At 41.3% G+C, this 18,955-nt stretch overlaps 1 protein-coding gene across 2 annotated transcripts in view; it reads left to right on the top strand.

Annotated features, from left to right (window-relative positions):
* Window positions 1–18,955, top strand: part of LOC147120907 (nuclear receptor-binding protein-like) — an 84,996-nt gene that overhangs the window by 18,973 nt on the left and 47,068 nt on the right. For both annotated transcript variants that reach the window (XM_085979395.1, XM_085979401.1), the window contains exons 2-6: window positions 11,674–11,796; window positions 12,128–12,229; window positions 12,888–12,977; window positions 14,355–14,395; window positions 17,376–17,470. In XM_085979395.1, coding sequence (XP_085835521.1) covers window positions 11,674–11,796; window positions 12,128–12,229; window positions 12,888–12,977; window positions 14,355–14,395; window positions 17,376–17,470 — 451 coding nt within the window. The remainder of the gene's footprint in view (window positions 1–11,673; window positions 11,797–12,127; window positions 12,230–12,887; window positions 12,978–14,354; window positions 14,396–17,375; window positions 17,471–18,955) is intronic.

Here is an 18,955-nt window from a genome sequence, read left to right on the forward strand (position 1 = left end):
GCCGAATGGCCTACTCCTGCTCCTATCTTCTATGTTTCTAAGACACTAGTAAGTGCCCTAAAATGTTTCTGCCTCTGACTTTTGAAACCCACCAAGAAAGTGTGTTTATTTAAGCTGGGTTCAGTGTCTCTGTGGTTAATAGAAAAAGGAGTCGCCATTTTCAAATTCAGTTCAGGTGGCCATACCGAAATGCTCACTGGATCCCTGGAACAAACTGTGGGCTATAAACAGGTAATTTTTCCTGGGGAAATTGATCCAGGACCTGATGGATCTTGCTCAGGTTTGAAGACCAAATTGAGCTGACTTAACAGCAGAAATTGGAGGTGTAAATGGATGAATTAGGCTAACGCTATAGTAGCAAGAGGGACCTCGACCATCCAGACGTGGCTTTTATTTTTATTGCTGGCCCAGACCGCCAAAGAAATCCTAGTTTCCTGTTGTATCCAATTTCACATTTTATGAAATTGTGCTGCAAAAACATTCTTTGCCACGCTGATTTCAACGGGACACTGATGCTTTGACACCCAAAGTGGCTGCAGAACCAGTTGAATATTCTATTTCACATGCTGAACTGATTAGCCAGTGTTGGGAGTTTTGTCATTGATTCGCATCTGTCAGCACTACTCTGTACATGTTTTCAGTTTAATACAGCAGAGGTTGTGCTGTATTGTACCTTGCTTTCAATGCAGAAGCAATGTGTTTGGGTGGAAATGGCGCTCTGGATGGGTGGTATAGGCATTCAGATAACATCCCTGCAGTAGATATGACTGATCAGAGTTGATGCAAATAGAACAGATCGTCCCCTTTTTTTCGCCGTTCCTCGGTTTTGCCTATAAAGTTGGTTGGTGGGGGGGGTGGAATTAATTGGTGATTTGGAAAATATATTATGCCTGTTGAAATTCATGTCTGGCTCAGTTCCACATTGGGCGATGCATTTACGTAAGAATTAGGAACAGGAGTAGGCCATTCGGCCCATCGTGCCTGCTCCGCCATTCAGTAAGATCATGGCCGATCTTTGACCTCAACTCCACTTTCCTGCCCTATCCCCATATCCCTTAATTCCTCGAGTCCAAAAATCTATCGATCTCCGTCTTTAATATACTCAAAGACTCCGCATCCACAGCCCTCTGGGGCAGAGAATTCCAAAGATTCACAACCCTCTGAGTGAAGAAAATCCTCCTCATCTCAGTCCTAAATGGCCGACCCCTTATCCTGAGACTGCCCCCTAGTTCTAGACTCTCCAGCCAGGTGAAAAACATTCTCAGCATCTACCCTGTCAATCCCCCTCAGAATCTTATGTTTCAATGAGATCACCTCTCATTCTTCTAAACCCCAGAGCATCGGCCCAATCTACTCAATCTCTCCTCTTGGGACAACCCTCTCATCCCAGGAATCAATCTAGTGAACCTTTGTTGGCACCGCCTCCAAGGCAAGTATATCCTTCCTCAGAGAAGGAGACCAGAACAGTGCGCAGTACTCCAGGTGTGGTCTCACTAGAGCCATGTACAATTGTAGCAAGACTTCCTTACTCTTGTACTCCAATCCTTGAGCAATAAAGGCCAACATGCCATTTGCCTTCCTAATTGCTTGCTGTAGCTGCACACTAACTCTGTTTCTTGTACAAGGACACCCAAATCTGTCTGAACAACATTTAATAGTTTCTCACCATTTAAAAAATATTCTGTTTTTCTATTCTTCCTAACAAAGTGAATAGCCTCCCATTTCCCCACATTATACTCCATCTGCCACCTTATTGCCCACTCACTTAACCTGTCTATATCCCATTGTAGGCTCTTTGTGTCCTCCTCACCTCTTACTTTTGCATCTAGCTTTGTATCGTCAGCAAACTTGGATACATTGTACCCGGTCCCTTCATCTAAGTCATTAATATAGATTGTAAATAGGCCCAAGCACTGATCCTTGCGGCACCCCACTCGTTACAGCCTGCCAATCTGAAAATGACCCGTCTATTCCTACTCTTTGTTTTCTGTTTGTTAACCAATCCTTTATCCATGCTAATACCTTACCCCCAACACCACATGCCCTTATCTTGCTTAACCTTTTATGTGGCACCTTATCGAATGCCTTTTGGCAATCCAAATATACTACATCCACTGGTTCCCCTGCTAGTTACATCCTCAAAATTCTAAGAAATTCGTCAAACACGATTTACCTTACATAAAACCATGTTGACTCTGCCTAACCATGTGATTTTCTAAGTACAGGTACCCTGTAACCACTTCCTTAATCATTTACAAGTTGAGCCATTGGGAGATCCTTAGTTCTTGATCAATGTTAGGTTTCGGATTAACAGGTAAGGGTTCCCCTTCTTTCCGCTGCTGTGTTACACCACAGATGTGTGCCACATCCAGTTTTGTATTCCAGTGCAGGTGCCCACAATTTCCCAGTGAAGAGTACACCTTTCCAAGGTTAGATTACTGCACCACCCCTCTATTTTGGAGCTGTTCCACTTCAGTTTGATGCAATAGCCTCTCGGGAACCTCTAGCTTCGTCCCAAGCATGGGGTACTTTTCACTTCCCCTGTGGAGTAAGTGGTCAAAAGTGATTTTTTTTTTTCAATTTGAGGAAAGGGGGTCCTGAATTAAGTGAAGTATGTACTGTGTGCAGGAAAGTACATTGAGGAACTTGGGTAAGTATCGGTATGAAAACCTTGCTAATATATGTAGAAAGTTCTGACCTTCAATTCCTTTTCGGTGCATACAACAAATGATATACATGTGTTGCTAGTTGGGTATTTTATAGTGCTCGAGATGTTCCAGATTTGCCATGCGTGTTTAGATACTGTGTTTGAAATGCAACATTTGCGTTTTGTTTTCAAATGGGAGCTTGAGTTTTTTTAAAGCTAGATTGGATGGAGTATTTGTGGTGGAAAGTTTCCAAATTTTACTACAATATGTAGAAAGAGGATCATCAAAAGCTGATGGGAGAGGACATTACTGCATAGACCACAATTTTGTAATGATACCTTTTAACCTTGCATGCAATCCATTATTAGAAATATTATTTACAGTATACTGGGACAGGAAAAGAAATACTGGATGTTTTTTCAGTATTACTGGATTTCTAGGATTAAGCGAATTATAATGCCTCCAATTTTGTTTTATTTGTTTTCGGGATGCGAGTGTTGCTGGTAAGGCCGGCTTTTATTGCCCAGAGAAGGTGATGGTGGACTGCTGCCTTGAACTGCTGCGGTCTGTATGGTGTAGGTGATCCCACAGTGCTGTTGTGTAGGGAGTTCCAGGATTTGACCCAGTGACTATGAAGGAATGGCGATATATGTCTCAGTTGGGTTGGTATGTGACTTGGAGGGGACCTTGGAAGTGATGGTATTCCCATGCGCCTGCTGCCCATGTCCTTCTAAGTGGTAGAGGTTGTAGTTTTGGGAGGTGCTGCCAAAGGAGCCTTGGCGAGTTGTTGCAGTGCACCCTGTAGATGGTACACACTAGCCACGGTACGCCGGTGGTGGAGGGAGTGGATGTTAGGTTAGTGGCTAGGGTGCTGATCAAATGGACTGCTTTGTCCTGGATGGTATCGCGCTTCTTCAGTGTTCATTCAGGCAAGTATTCCATCACTGTCCTGACTTGTGCCTTGTAGGTGTTGGGAGACTCTGCGGAATCAGGTGGTGAGCCATTCAGTGCAAAATACCCAGGCACTAATCTGCTCTAGTAGCCATGCCATCTACGTGACTGGTCCAGTTGTGTTTCTGGTTAATGGGAGCCACCAGGATATTGATGGTGGGGAACTCGGCGATGGTAATGCCATTGAATGTCCAGAGGAGGTGGTTAAGCTCTCTTGTTGGAGATGGTCGTTGTCTGGTACTTGTCTGGTGTGGATGTTACTTAACCATTTATCAGCCCAACCTTGGATGTTGTCCAGGTCTTTCTGCATGCGAGCATAGTCTGAGGAATTGCAAAAGGAGCTGAACGCACTGCAGTCATGAGCGAACAGCCCCAATTCTATAGTTGGGCCCAGGACGTTGCCTTGAAACTCCTGCACCAATGTCCTGGGGCTGAGATGATTGGCTTCAGTGACCACAACCATCTTTCTTTGTGCTAGGTATGTCCAGCCACTGGAGAGTTTTCACCTCATCCACATTGATTTCATTTTTGCTATGGCTCCTTAGAGCTCCACTCTCTCAAATGCCACCTTAATGTCAAGAGTAGTCACTCAGCTCAGCCCTGTAATGAGATCTAGAGCCAAGTGGTCCTGGTGGAACCCAAACTGAGCTTTCGTGTGCATGTTATTGGTGATTAAGTGCCATTTGATAGCACTGTTCACGATTCCTTCCATCACTTTTGTGTTTGTTTGGAATAGGCTGATGGGGTGTTCATTGGCTGGGTTAGATTTGTCCTGCTTATTGTGGATAGGACATACCTGGGCAGTTTTTCATATTGTCTGGTAGATGCCAGTGTTGTCACTCGGTCAGGGGTGTAGCGAGTTCTGGAGCACTACAGCCGTGATATTTTGAGCCCGTAGCTTTTGCTGTGTCCAGTATGCTCAGCTGTTTTTTGAAATATTAAACAAAGTACATTTATTTGCTTCTTTTCCCAGTCCTTGATCAAGTTTCCTTAAATTCAAGTGTTAAAAATGTTCTTTTTAATTTATTTATAAGCAGAAAGTTTGATGGGCACCTAGATTCAGTGGAATATGCACACCCATAATTAGTTTGGAGTGCATTTCAGCATGACTAATTTGCAGGGACAGGTTCATGCTGGGGACAGATATCAACCTGGTTTACACGATGCCTGTCTCATTGTGTTTTCTGGCATTGAGACTATTGTCAATTGATAACGGGTTGTATCTAATTTTGCCCATAGTGATGTATTGCTATCAATGTAATCAAATTGAGCAATCCTGTTTATGAATATTGAATAAAAATTTCCATCCAAGTCTTTAAGTTATATGAGTAAGATTACTTGCATAACATGAAGTTTAAGAACACCTGTCGGGTCAGTCTTTCTAGCTTGTGTTGGATATATATGTTGCAGTTTTTCCTCGGGCTCACAAACAGTCCTCTGTCTGGCTGAAGATTTTTTTTTCTGTAAGAGTAGCATTATCAGACAGAACATTTGTGTCTATTCATTTGTAGTATGTGTTTGTTTGATGGCAGATGCTACACAAGATGTTTCACTTTTAGTTCATCATTAAAATGTCCTTTGCCAAATAAATTACACGAGTCCCATTAATTTCTTTATTCATTAGTCCCTTTCTCCTCTTCACCTTCCCCTCCCCCCACCACCCCCAATGACTAGTTGGATTTATATAATTGTTCGTATTGCAAAAGGATCCTTCCACATACACTCCATTACCTAGTTTGTGCATCTGCTCTGTGGGAGAACTTGCATTTATATAACAGCTTAAAATGTTTTTCAAATGTCCCATGGCACTTCACACAAATTACTTTCAATATGGGTGTTGTTTGCACATAGCAAGATCTCACAAACCCCAATGAAAGAAATGATCAGTTAATCTGTTCTAGGTAACGCCAACTAGGGAACAGGCTATCCTAGATTGGGTATTGTGCAATGAGAAGGGGTTAATTAATAATCTTGTGCGGGGTCCTTTAGGGAAGAGTGACCATAACATGATAGAATTCTTCATTAAGATGGAAAGTGAAGAAGTCCAATCCGAAACTAGGGTCCTAAATCTAAACAAAGGAAACTACGATGGTATGAGGAGTGAGTTGGCTATGATAGATTGGGGAGCTTCATTAAAAAGCATGACGGTGGATAGGCGATGGCTAACATTTAAGGAACGAATGCATGAATTGCAACAGTTATACATTCCTTTCTGGCGCAAAAACACAAGGAAAAGCGGCCCAACCATGGCTAACAAAAGAAATTAAGGATAGTATTAGATCCAAAGAGGAGTCATATAACGTTGCCAGAAAAAGTAGCAAGCCTGAGGATTGGTAGCAGTTTAGAGTTCAGCAAAAAAGGACCAAGAGATTGAGTAAGAGGGGAAAAATAGAGCATGAGAGTAAACTTGCAAGGGACATAAAAGTGGACTGTAAAAGCTTCTACAAGTATGTAAAAAGAAAAAGATTAGTGAAGACAAATGTAGTTCCCTTACAGTCCGAAATGGGAGAATTTATAATTAAGAACAAGGAAATGGCAGAGCAATTAAACAAATACTTTGGTTCTGTCTTCACGGAAGAGGACACAAATAACTTCCCAGAAATGCTAGGGAACCAAGGGTCTAGTGAGAAGGAGGAATTAAAGGAAATTAGTTTAAAAAAAAATAGTGCTGGAGAAATTAATGGGACTGAAAGCTGATAAGTCTCCAGGGCCTGATAATCTGCATCCCAGAGTACTAAAAGAGGTAGCCATGGAAATAGTGGATGTATTGGTTGTCATCTTCCAAAATTCTATAGATTATGGAACAGTTCCTGCAGATTGGAGGGTGGCAAATGTAACCCCACTATTTAAAAAAGGAGGGAGAGAGAAAACAGGGAACTACAGACCAGTTAGCCTAACATCAGAAGTAGGGAAAATGCTAGAGTCTATTATAAAGGATGTGATAACAGGACACTTAGAAAATATCAACGGGATTAGACAAAGTCAACATGGATTTATGAAAGGGAAATAGTGTTTGACAAACCTACTGGAGTTTTTTGAGGATGTAACTGGTAGAATAGATAAGGGAGAACCAGTGGATGTGGTGTATTTGGATTTTCAGAAGGCCTTTGATAAAGTCCCACATAAGAGGTTAGTGTGCAAAATTAAAGCACATGGGATTGGGGGTAATATACTGGCATGGATTGAAAATTGGTTAACAGACAGGAAACAGTAGGAATAAATGGGTCTTTTTCAGGGTGGCAGGCGGTGACTAGTGGGGTACCGCAGGGATCAGTGCTTGGGCCCCAGCTATTCACAATATATATCAATGATTTGGATGGGGGAACCAAATGTAATATTTCCAAGTTTGCTGACGACACAAAGCTAGGTGGGATTGTGAGTTGTGAGGAGGATGCAAAGAGGCTTCAAGGCAATTTAGACAAGTTGAGTGAGTGGGCAAATACATGGCAGATACAGTATAACGTGGATAAATGTGAAGTTATCCACTTCGGTAGGAAAAACAAAGGCAGAGTATTATTTAAATGGTGATAGATTGGGAAATGTTGATGTACAGAGAACCTGGGTGTCCTTGTACACCAGTCACTGAAAGCAAACATGCAGGTGCAGCAAGCAGTTAGGAAGGCAAATGGTATGTTGGCCTTCATTGCAAGAGGATTTGAGTACAGGAGCAAGGATGTCTTGCTACAGTTATACAGGGCCTTGGTGAGACCACACCTGGAGTACTGTGTGCAGTTTTGGTCTCTTTACCTAAGAAAGGATATACTTGCCATAGAGGGAGTGCAGCGAAGGTTCACCAGACTGATTCCTGGGATGGCAGGACTGTCGTATGAGGAGAGATTGGGTCGACTAGGCCTGTATTCACTAGAGTTTAGAAGAATGAGGGGATCGCATTGAAACATATAAAATTCTGACAGGGCTAGACAGACTGGATGCAGGGAGGATGTGTCCCCTGGCTGGGGGGGGTTCTGTAACAAGGGGGTCACAGTCTCTGGGTATGGGATAGGACATTTAGGACTGAGATGTGGAGAAATTTCTTCACTCAGTGGTGAACCTGTGGAATTCTCTACCACAGAAGGCTGTGGAGGCCAAGTCACTGAATATATTTAAGAAGGAGATAGATAGATTTCTAGACACAAAAGGGGTATGGGGAAAGCGCGGGAATATGGTATTGAGATAGAGGATCAGCCATGATCATATTGAATGGCAGAGCAGGCTCAAAGGGCCGAATGGCCTACTCCTTGTCCTATTTTTCTATGTTTAGGGAAGACTGTTGATCAGGACACCGGGAGAACTCCCTACTAGTGCCTTGATGAAATCTTATCTTCTGGAGTCTGACAATACAGCATTCCCTCTGTATTGCATAGGAGTGTCTACCTAGATTCTGCTGTCAAGTTCTGAAGTGTGGCTTAAGCTCACAACCTCTGACCAGGGTGAATGTATTATTGTTTGAACCCAGCTGACACTTGCCTCAATTCAAAATGAATCTTTAGTTTTGAAGTAAATATCTAACAGTTGTCACTAACCTTATTGGTATCACACAGGACAAATCACAATTAAGCCTACATGATGTAATGTTGTCCCAATACCCTTGTATGATGCACTGAACCATTTCAATGTAACTTGTCATCCACGCATGTTTTTAAAATCCTGAATATTTTCCTTTGATTTAGTTGACCAAGCTGGTTTGGTGTCTTTGCTGCTCATTGGGCTTTTCCATTTGTGCAGGTTAACTATTAATTTAAATGTAAAATAGCTTCCTCCATCCCCCCAAGAAAATAAAGGGAGGAAATAATTTATAAAAATCACTTACAACAACTTACATTTATTTACAACTTTTAAAGTAGAAAAATAACTCAAAGTGCTTCAGAGGAATGACCAAAAAGAAAGGACGCCAAGCCAAAGGAGATGTTGGGAGGGGTGAGGGTCACAGTATGTAGTAAGATTTAAGCAGCAGAGGGCGGTGAAGGATTTTTAGGGAAGGGATTCAAGAGTGTAGGGCTGAAGGCATGGCCGGCATGGGGAAAGGGAAGGCAAGATGCACAAGTCTAGAATCGGGGAACGGAGAGTTTGTAGGGCTAGAGACTGTTGGATAAGGAGAGGCGAACCATGAAGAGATTTAAACATGAGGACAAGAATTTTAAATTGGGATGGGGAAGGGCTGGGGGCAGATATAGGTCAGCAAGTATAGTGGTGATGGGTGAGCAGGCCTTGGGATACGGGCAGTTGAATTTTGGATGAGCTGAGATTTATATAGCTTAGAGGATGGGAGGCCGCCCAGGAGAGCATTGGAATAGTAGACTGGAGTTGACAACGGCAGGAATAAGAGTTTCAATGGTACATGGGCTGAGGTAGTGGCAGGTGCAGGCGGTGTTACGGAGCTGAAAGTAGACAACCTTCTTGCTGGAGAGAGAGGTTCCAAGCTAGTGAGTGACAGTGACGGGAGTGGATGGAATCGTTGTCAAGGGTACGGAGTTTTTGGTCTTCCCAATGTTTAACTGGAGGAAATGCAGTTCATCCAAAGCTGGATGTTGGACAAATAGTCTTAACAGCTGTGTGGACAGCTTGACTTTTATCTATTTCAAAATATCAGTCAAAGATTTCAAGTATTATATTTCACAGGATGAGTTTACTGATTGGAAAGTGCTTGTAATCTCTGCCTACTGGCTAAGCACTTGTAGTTCATAAAATGTTAATTCCAGTTTAGCTACGTCAAAAAATCTTCATACAATATTTTGTGCAAAACATGCAAGCTAGAAACTTGACCCCAAAGTTACCTTCGTATTGCTCCCTGAAGCCACTGTAATACAATCATCATTGAAAATCCTCCTGTAAAATCCTGTTTTACTTGCGCTCTGATCGGAATTGTTTAGTGTGGACCTGAGGACTCGGAAGTTACATTTGAAAATCTAAGTGGCAGGAGGTGCATGTGACAAAATTAATTAATTTCTGGTTTGAGGTGAATTGGGAGTGGGGGGAAAAGAAAGAAAATTGCTGCATAAGAATTCTCCACCGTTAATGGCTTCTGACATAAGTAATGAAGGAAATAAACTGTTTACCATCAAATATTCATGAGTGTACATATAATTGGCATTGTACATATAATTTGATATGCATTTCTGGTTGACTTTGGGGTAGAGACCCTTTGTTCAACCTGCTTATACTGTAGTAATGGAAGCTGCTCATTCTTGTCATGACAAAGTTCCCTTAAAGACAGCTCATTAGCCTTTCTAGCAGCTCACTGAACTTGAGTCTTCTCGATTACTTTGACATTGCGCGTCCTGCCCCCTCTCTCCCTCCCCCCCCCACATATATGCTGACTAATCAGATGTTCCAGCAGATTAGAACATGGAAAGCTGTGTCTTTTTATGGGCGGCTCTTCCAACAAGATCACTTGATCTGCACTTCTGGTTGACAGAGTAAAAATATTTTTAAAAATAATTAAATTTGTCCAGTTAATGATGAATTAAGCACGGCAAGGCTAAAATGGGTGACCCCTGTGGTCGAAAATGTTTTGAAAGGTTTTTTTTTTCTTAAATCACTGAAAATCATTTTTCCGTGCATTCTTCACTTGAACCCATAAGCTGAAGAAATTGATTTCTTGGAACAGCGGGAGAATTACAACTGATAAAGCACATTGAAGTAGTTAATTTCACTTCCAATAAAAACAGAAATTGCTTCAAATGCACAGCAGATCCATAATCTGAAAGTGTGCAGACCCTTTGTCAGGACTGGCTTCTCCAAACATGAGTGCATCTTTCAGATGCCGATAGACCTGCGCAATTATGCTTTCTATTTATATTGCAAGTGTATATCCATCATTTGCAGTTTTCTCCAGATTAACACGATCGCTATTGCTTTCTGGTTTCCCCAAAGCTGAAAAATAATCTGCGTTCCAATAGTTGGTGAGGGGTATTTTCTCATGTTAGCTACAACATGAAACATATTTGAGGCAAATGAAATCATGATCTACCTCCTTGAAATGTTTTTGATTATAATTAATGATGCAGGATATAATAAGGAAATAAAAGCGAAACGTGATGAAAGGTGTCGCGGTAAGAATTCTTGGCATAGTAAACCTGTTTGTTTCATATGACAATCTATCTACCTCCCCTTCATCTTTTCTCATTCTGTTTTGGTCAGTCTAAGAAAGAGCTAGCCCTTCCCAATCACACTGGTTCTTATGAAGGGTTGAGGGTAACTTGTTTTAATCCAATGCGCACCAACACACTGCATATTTCCAGCATCGTCTATCCTTTTGGTTCAGACTTCCAGCATACTTGGCTCTTCCTCCATTAGCAAGGCAGATTTGGAATGGTATGTACATACGAAAGAAAATGTCAGTGACACATTTTGAATGGGGAACTTTTATTATTTTTTTAAATAGCATATTAAGGAGGAAAAAATCCCCTTTCAGCCAGTTAGCACTATATGACCAATTGGTTGGTGCTTTTCCTTTGAGTTAAATGCTGAGATTATTTTTCTTGACAGGAAAATTGGAAGAAAAATATAAAATCATCAAAAAATGTAGATACTCGTAACCTAATAGTGAACTTGTTGGGAGAAATTTGACAGAAAGAAGTGCTCTATACCACCAACGTGTGTTCTCATTTTTTTGGGGCCACTTGACCCCTTTAACGGCCATTCAAAATTCCGCGTGTGCGAGTGGTTTTTTCATTTTAAAAGCTGGTGAGCTGGCTGCGCGGGAGCACCAGAGTGCTGTGCGGCTGCGCAGCCCGCTTAACGGGAACATGGCATACCACTACTCTCAGAAATGTCTCAAAAGTGCTTAAAGCACAAAGAATTGCTCTAAAGTCTATTAACTTATGTATCCAAACCTGGCACTCGTTTTGAAGCAGGCTTCCATTTTGAGGCCTCATCTGAAGGAGAGCACTTTCAAAAACTCAAGACCCTCAGTCATGCAAGGGGCTTGAACCCAAAATCTGGCTTTGAGGCCAGAGCTTTATCACCTGAGCCAAGCTAACACCTTACAAGTGCCTTGTAATTTCAAAATTGTAAAGCTTTCCATAATAAATTACTTGTTTTCATTGAAGAATATCCTTTTTTTAAATTGTAGGTGAATCAGCGGAATGTCCCTGGAATTGACAGCGCGTACTTGGCAATGGACACGGAGGAGGGGGTGGAAGTTGTTTGGAATGAAGTCCAGTTCTCCGAACGAAAAAACTTCAAACTACAAGAGGTGAAAATAAAGCTCTCAATTCTTTTGATATGAGTTGCTAATGATGACTCCTGCCTTACTTTGTTCACTTTGGTTTTAGTATTTTCAAAGTATGAGCATAACGATGGCAATAAGACTATTACAAGATTATTCATTTTATAAAAAATAAACTTGAGTTCCAGAAATTGAATGCTAACAAATGGGATGTCCAAGTAGTTTCACTGGGTGCCTCTGTTCAAGAATTCAGCCAACTAGTTTTTCTCGTCCCCTTCAATACAAGTGGGGCGAGGGCAGAAAGGGATCAAATTTATACCGTAACCATTTCTAATGACTATATTTCTGTTCCTTTTAGGATAAGGTTAAAGCCGTCTTTGACAATCTCATCCAGCTGGAGCACCTGAACATAGTGAAATTCCACAAGTACTGGGCAGATGTGAAAGAAAATAAAGCTAGGGTAAGCTGCCTTGGTGCTGCTTAGTGTAGGTGGCTGATTTACCTGACTGATGCGTTTCTGGTACCTAAATTGTAATATAAAAAATCAATACAGGCTTTTCCATGTGACTGAATAATTTATAGCTGAAAATGTTCATTAAACTTGACATGTAATAAATGTTCAGTAGTTTCTATGATTCAGAAATTATCAGTAGTTTCATACTGCAACTTCATACATTATGCTTTTTAAAAAATTTGTTCCTGGGGCGTGGGTGTCGCTGGCAAGGCCGGCATTTATTGGCCATCCCTAATTGCCCTCGAAGGTGGTGGTGAGCCGCCGCCTTGAACCGCTGCAGTCAGTGTGGTGAAGGTGCTCCCACAGTGCTGTTGGGTAGGGAGCTCCAGCATTTTGACCAAGCGACGATGAAGGAACATTGAAAATCCTTTAAGAATATGAAAGAAAACCAGGTATTTAGAAAATCTTTAAAAGTACTCAGGAAAATTGAGCCAGTGTAATCTGCATATTTTGCAGAGAATTAAGTTTTTTTTTGGAAACAATTTTATTGTACTGCAAATTGAAGAGGTAGAGGGAAGGGAGAGTATATGATGTATTCTGTAAGCATGTATCTTTAATATATTTCTAGCTGCTGAAGGAGTTGTTATGATGTTTGTTCCTGCAGGTTATATTTATAACAGAATACATGTCATCAGGAAGCTTAAAACAGTTTTTGAAGAAAACAAAGAAAAACCACAAAACTATGAATGAAAAGGTAGGTTGTAGATTACTGTTTGCAAAAGTCTACGTTAGGATAGTTTGCTTTCATTTTTGCTACTATGCCGTGAGTATGCACCAGCTGCTTCTGAATAGCTCAGGGTGCTGCTTTTGGCCATCTGGGCAGCATGCAGATGTGGCTCCATCTTTTCTGGGGGGGGCGGGTGTATGCGCACGCACATGCTTGATGGCCACAGCATGTGGCTGAACTCTGCATAGTAGGAGGTGGAAAATATGCACCCCTCCACCTTGTCATACTACATAGTGTTCTGATAGTCATTTTTGGGTGCAGTTTGAAGGTGGTATCAGCATCGTAACTAGATGATTTTTGGCAACTTTTGCCTTTCCAAGGTTGATGCACCAGAACCTAAGATGCAGGAATAGAGAAGGGAAGCACCACAGATAGTTTTCATGCTGGTGTATTGGTTATTTTATGTTCTGATCCATCGTGCTCTGGGTTGTTTCCATAACGAAGACCCCTTTTTATGTGAACAGGTCATTAGCCTGACCGAGAACTGGTTAGCTGCGATTGGGGGGGGGGGGGGGGGTTGCCACTCCACTGCCATTGGGCACAAGTGCGCCACTGGGTATCAGCCCAGTATTGAGAGGTCGGAGCTCTCTTTGCTCACTTCGGCTGTACAGAATGGGGCTTCTACCCAAAACCTCTGACTCGGATGCAGGAATGTTACCACTAAACCAAAGCTCACTCCTCTTGTAGAGGTTAGCCTGCAATAATTAGGAAAGATGAAGAATGTTTCAATTTTGTATGCAAGTAGGAACCTTTGTTGGTGGGGAAGATGGAGAAATGAAGACAAAGTATTATTTAGGACATTTCACTTCAGGTAGATTGAGCATACATCCAACCTGACTGAGCAAGCATCTTTGGTTCCAATACATTTTCTCCCTCCCGTTGTCTTCAGGCTGGTTAGCTCAGTTGGTTAGTGCATGGTGCTAATAAAGCCAGGTTTGTGGGTCGAATCCCTATACAGGCCATTCACAATAAGAGAAGATCCCATCAAAAATGTCTAGTTGGAAGTCTATCCTGTCTATCTGAAATCAGCATTGAAATTTTGTCCTTTTCTTGCTGGTTAACTGAGAAAATCTCTTCAAAATGTGACATGACATAATTTGATCTCTGAGTAGACACCAGTATCGAGCTGGGCTAGTAAGTAGAGGTGTCAACATGCTACAGCTGCCAAGGGTTTCGATTGAGTTAGCCAAGGTGGCAATGCTAGGTATTAGATCTATGATGTGGGATTGCTTCATGCTTTTCCTGTAAGTATAGGAAAGGATATATTTCTCTCAAACCAAATTAATTAAACTGGATTTTTTTAAAATAGTCCACATTTGAATAACTTTGTTTATTTCTAAACAGGCTTGGAAGAGATGGTGCACCCAGATTTTGTCTGCCTTGAGGTAAGAAGTCAGGGACCTTAAATGAATCTCAGTTCTGGTGGTTTACATTTTTTCCCCTTCCCTTTCCTCCTCCCCCTGCCCTTGCTTCTCCTGAAGGCATTGTCTCTTCCTTGGCTATGGTTCCACAGGTGCTGGTAGTCCTTCAAAGTTATCCATGAGCCTAGGCGGTGAGTATCAGCAGTGTATTGATCAAGAGCACCATAGCCAAATCCAGCCCAGTTCTTATCACATGCCCACAGATGATTTGGAGTGGGAATCTGCCTTTCTTTTGCCCCCCCGCTCCCCCCAAACCCCAGGGACACTGAAGCCAGTTGTATTTCTACCACTTGGTTGGCAGAGATAAGGTAACCCAGAACAGACTGGGTATCAAACCAGAAACCTTCTGATCCGTAGAGTTTAATGCTGCAGCACGCCTTTTACCCATGAGGGTACTGGAGAGCTTACCTGTGTACTTTGCATAAAAACAAAACCTTATTGGGTACCTTATTAGAATCAATTGTTTCAAAGTTTGGAATTCTGAATCAAAAGCCATCTTTATAATATCTCTTGTCGTGACAGAGTCTGTCAGTTTGCTTCCTCACTGGTTGCCTGTTTTCCTCCTTTTAGAATTAAGTATTTTCAACCATTGTTCACCAATCATTTTAAGCTTCAATTTTCTCCCTAATCAAACTGCAGCAAAAAAAATCTCGAGCATACAGCCAACATGATGCAATGGCCCAGCTCAAACTGAAGAAAGCTTTGAGGTGAAATTTAGCTTGGGCAGTCGCACAAAATAGACAATAGCAATTCAGCAATCCATTTTACACTTCTTTTCCATTAGCAATGATATAGGAGATCCACTAGTATCTTTAAATACTATTGTAACGATACATGATTGAATTATTGCAATACATAGAAGGTAGGAGTAGGCCGTTCGGCCCCTTGAGCCTGCTCCGCCATTTAATGAGGCTGATCATCCAAATTCAGTACCCTGTCCCTGCTTTCTCCCCATATCCCTTGATCCCTTTAGCCTTAAGAAAGGCTTAAAAATAATTCACTTGAGAGCAAGATGATCAAATTATTCTTGTAAAATTAAACTTGTGCATTGAAAACTTGAAGTTTCTGAGCATTATTAATAAAACAAGCCAAAGTGTGAAGATTTGTTTTTTTTTTAAAAAACTTGTTTTAAATATAATTGAAATGTGCAAATTGAATTTCAATTCACAAATTCACCAATAAAGAAGATGCAAGACTACAGCAAGTTGGAGCTGAAGAAAAGTGCTTCAAAGTGGTGTTGCCCATTTGGGGGAAGCCAATATAAAGCAGAACTTTGTCATATTAAAAAATGCTATATTCCTAAATTTATAACTGAAGTCGTGGAGCTGCATTAGAGTTTTAATAGAAAATAATTAACCATTTAAATGGCCATTAAGAAACTGGACTACTTAAAGGTTCATAAAAACTAGGTCCACATGGAATGCATCCAAGAATAGTAAAATAAATTGAGGTAATAGGCGGTGGAAAATTTTAAACTTCATTGAACCAGGATGATCAGAGGACCAGACGGTGGCCAATGTGGTTCTTGTCTTTTCTTTTAAAAAAAATAATAGCAGGCCTATTTGTGTGATATCTAATCGGGAAGGAAAACTCAGCTTTTTTGTAAAGGAATCAGTTCCAAGATATTGGGTTTGCGAGTTCATGCTGGTGTAAGGAGCACTCATGAAATAAACACATTGGTGGAAATGGACAGCATCTGAAAGAAAAGGTAACCAATTATTTCATTGTCTGCTCCTGACACAACCTTCCCATCCAAATGTAGTTCCAAAAATTCTGTCCATGTTTTCCGAATTTGACATGCTGTGTATTCGTGGATTCAAAAGAAGACTAGAGAACATGAATCTCTGCCCCCACCCCTTAACTTGTTTAAATAACCCATCTTTCTGCTCAACAACCTGCTACGTATTTTCAGCATTCTGTTTCATTTCATATTTCCAGCATTCATGGTTTTCTTTTTACCCAAGTGTTGTTGATCAGTAGCTTAGTGCTGCGTAAGGTATATTTTTAATAACCTAGAATAATGTCTTCAAACTGTCTGTTTGATTTTTGTTTTGACTGTGTGATGTGAGTGCTACAGCACTATGTAATCAGGAAAAAGAGCAGCTATTTTAATTGCTTCCAGAATTAACACATAGCATTAGATGAAGTTGAACAGAATTCAGTTTTGAAATTTGCAACCTTTACTTTTCTGATCGCCCTCCCATGTGCAAGTAGGAAAGTTCTTCCATCCACTAGGACAAAATCACTCGCTCTCAATAGAAGTCGAAGTTGAACAAAGCCCATTCAGCCCATTGAGCTTGTTCTTCTAGTATTTTAGCTTGGTGAGCAACAGCTAAACACACTCGTGTTTTCGATGGGCTTGTCCAGGCTTTGCTAATTTTCCATCTGGCGTATTCAATGTCATCCCGAGATCTTCAGCAACATGGTGCCGCTGAATAATATGAGCGCAACCGAAATGTAAGTTCTTCTGTTCAGTTCCTGACCTGAGACACATGGAGCAGGGAGGTGCTGACTAGAGACTCTGGTTTTTTTCCAATCAGGAAGGGTTAAATCATGGGAGAGACACACAATTGGATAGTCCACAGCATCTCCTGGCGACAGGCATATGTGGGTATTGGTTGCGGCCTGGGAGGTGGCAATATGCCCACCCCCTTTGGTTGGAGCGCTGTTAAAATATACGGCGACAGAAGGGCATCAGATCAGTAAAAAATGTAAATGTTCAGAAATGTATTTAAATTGTTTTTATTTATTTTTTTTAAATGCTAAATATTTTACAGATGAGTCCCATTTCGCTAAGTGTATAATTTGTTCTCTAATTGTACACACAAGATCCTTTTGTAAGGCGCCATGCTGATATAATAATATTTTAGTTTAGTAAAATTCTATGCATGTCCAAAGTAACTACCAAGTTGCTCAGTTTGTTGAATTTTGCTTTATTTACCAGCTACCTCCACTCTTGTGATCCTCCCATCATCCATGGAAATCTGACTTGTGACACCATATTCATCCAGCATAATGGACTTATAAAAATTGGTTCTGGTAAGTATCGGGAGCTCTGATTTGCTCGCAATATGTTGAATCTATATGGTAAAATAAAAAATTATTAAGAACTTAAAAACTAGAAAACTTGATTTGGCCCATCTAACCAGTCTTTTGACTCAAATTTATAGATTAATATAGTTAAGTTACTAGATTAAAAGCGTGCAACAATAAAGTTACAAATGCCCTTTCTCACTAACATCACTTAACACTGCAATCGTGCTACACAAAATTGAACCTGTGGAGCATCCAGACCAATAAACAACTTTTAGATTCTTACTATTTTGGGGAAGAGTGAATGAATGAGCAATCCATGGCAATTTTTGCTGCTCCTATCAAGATGGTACACCTGAGGTTTTCATAGGTGCCCACAGCTTTCCAGAACATTGTCCAAGTAGCCATTGTGTGAGCCAAATTGATGTCGGCAGGCTGTTTTACTATGGCTAAAGGAAAGCATCATGACTAGTTCAATCCTGTGTGCTGCCACCACCTTGGCCAGCTAACCCAGCACAAACTTGGAGTTGAACCCGAGATCTTCATGGTCTATATGGCTCTGTACAGTGCATTTACTCAGTGACGATACTGATTTGGGTATGCAGGTACTTGCAAGTCTGCAATATATATTTCAAGGTTATAACCTAGTTTCTTTAAGAAAACCTTGAACTTTATACTCCTTACTTAAAACTTGGTACAGGAAACTTTGTTATATCCGGCACCGACGGGACCGAGCTGTTGCCGATCTATCAAAACTGCCGGACATACAAAGTTAATGTTGAAGCATACGGAGGTTTTCATCTCCGTATCTGACAACAAACACTCTTGTTTAGCAACAGTTTGTAAACAGTCGGCCCCGTACCTTGGAAGCGTCTCTGTAGCTTAGCAACAGCTTCAGAGAGACTTTCCAGAGCCCGACTCATAGAGTCATAGAGTTATACAGCACAGAAAGAGGCCCTTCGGCCCATCGTGTCTGCGCCGTCCATCAAGCCCTGTCCAATCTAATCCCATTTTCCAGCATTTGGTCCATAGCCTTGTATGCAATGACATTTCAAGTGCTCATCCAAATGCTTCTTGAATGTTGTGAGGGTTCCTGCCTCTACCGCCCTTTCAGGCAGTGAGTTCCAGACTCCAACCACCCTCTGGGTGAAAAAGTTCCTCCTCAAATCCCCTCTAAACCTCCTGCCCCTTACCTTGAATCTATGCCCCCTTGTTATTGACCCCCCTACTAAGGGACTGTTGAAAACAAAGCCACGAGAAGAAGAAAAACCTAACAGAACGGCTCCTGATTTCTGCCGGTAGATCGAGGTTTCCGGACATACAACCTCCGGATAAACCAAAGTTTCCTGTATGTGTGAGGTTTCTTTTTCCCCTTCTTCCCACCCCTTTTCCAAACTCCTACAAAAATAATGTCTGGTTCTTAACTTCTCCATAGCAATTGATTTAAATGTAATGCAATGGAGATTGAAAACTATCTGAAATTAAATAATA

The sequence above is a fragment of the Somniosus microcephalus genome, chromosome 3 (genome assembly GCF_052327205.1).
Source record: "Somniosus microcephalus isolate GS21.2 chromosome 3, FLI_Smic_1.0, whole genome shotgun sequence".
Taxonomy (NCBI): domain Eukaryota; kingdom Metazoa; phylum Chordata; class Chondrichthyes; order Squaliformes; family Somniosidae; genus Somniosus; species Somniosus microcephalus.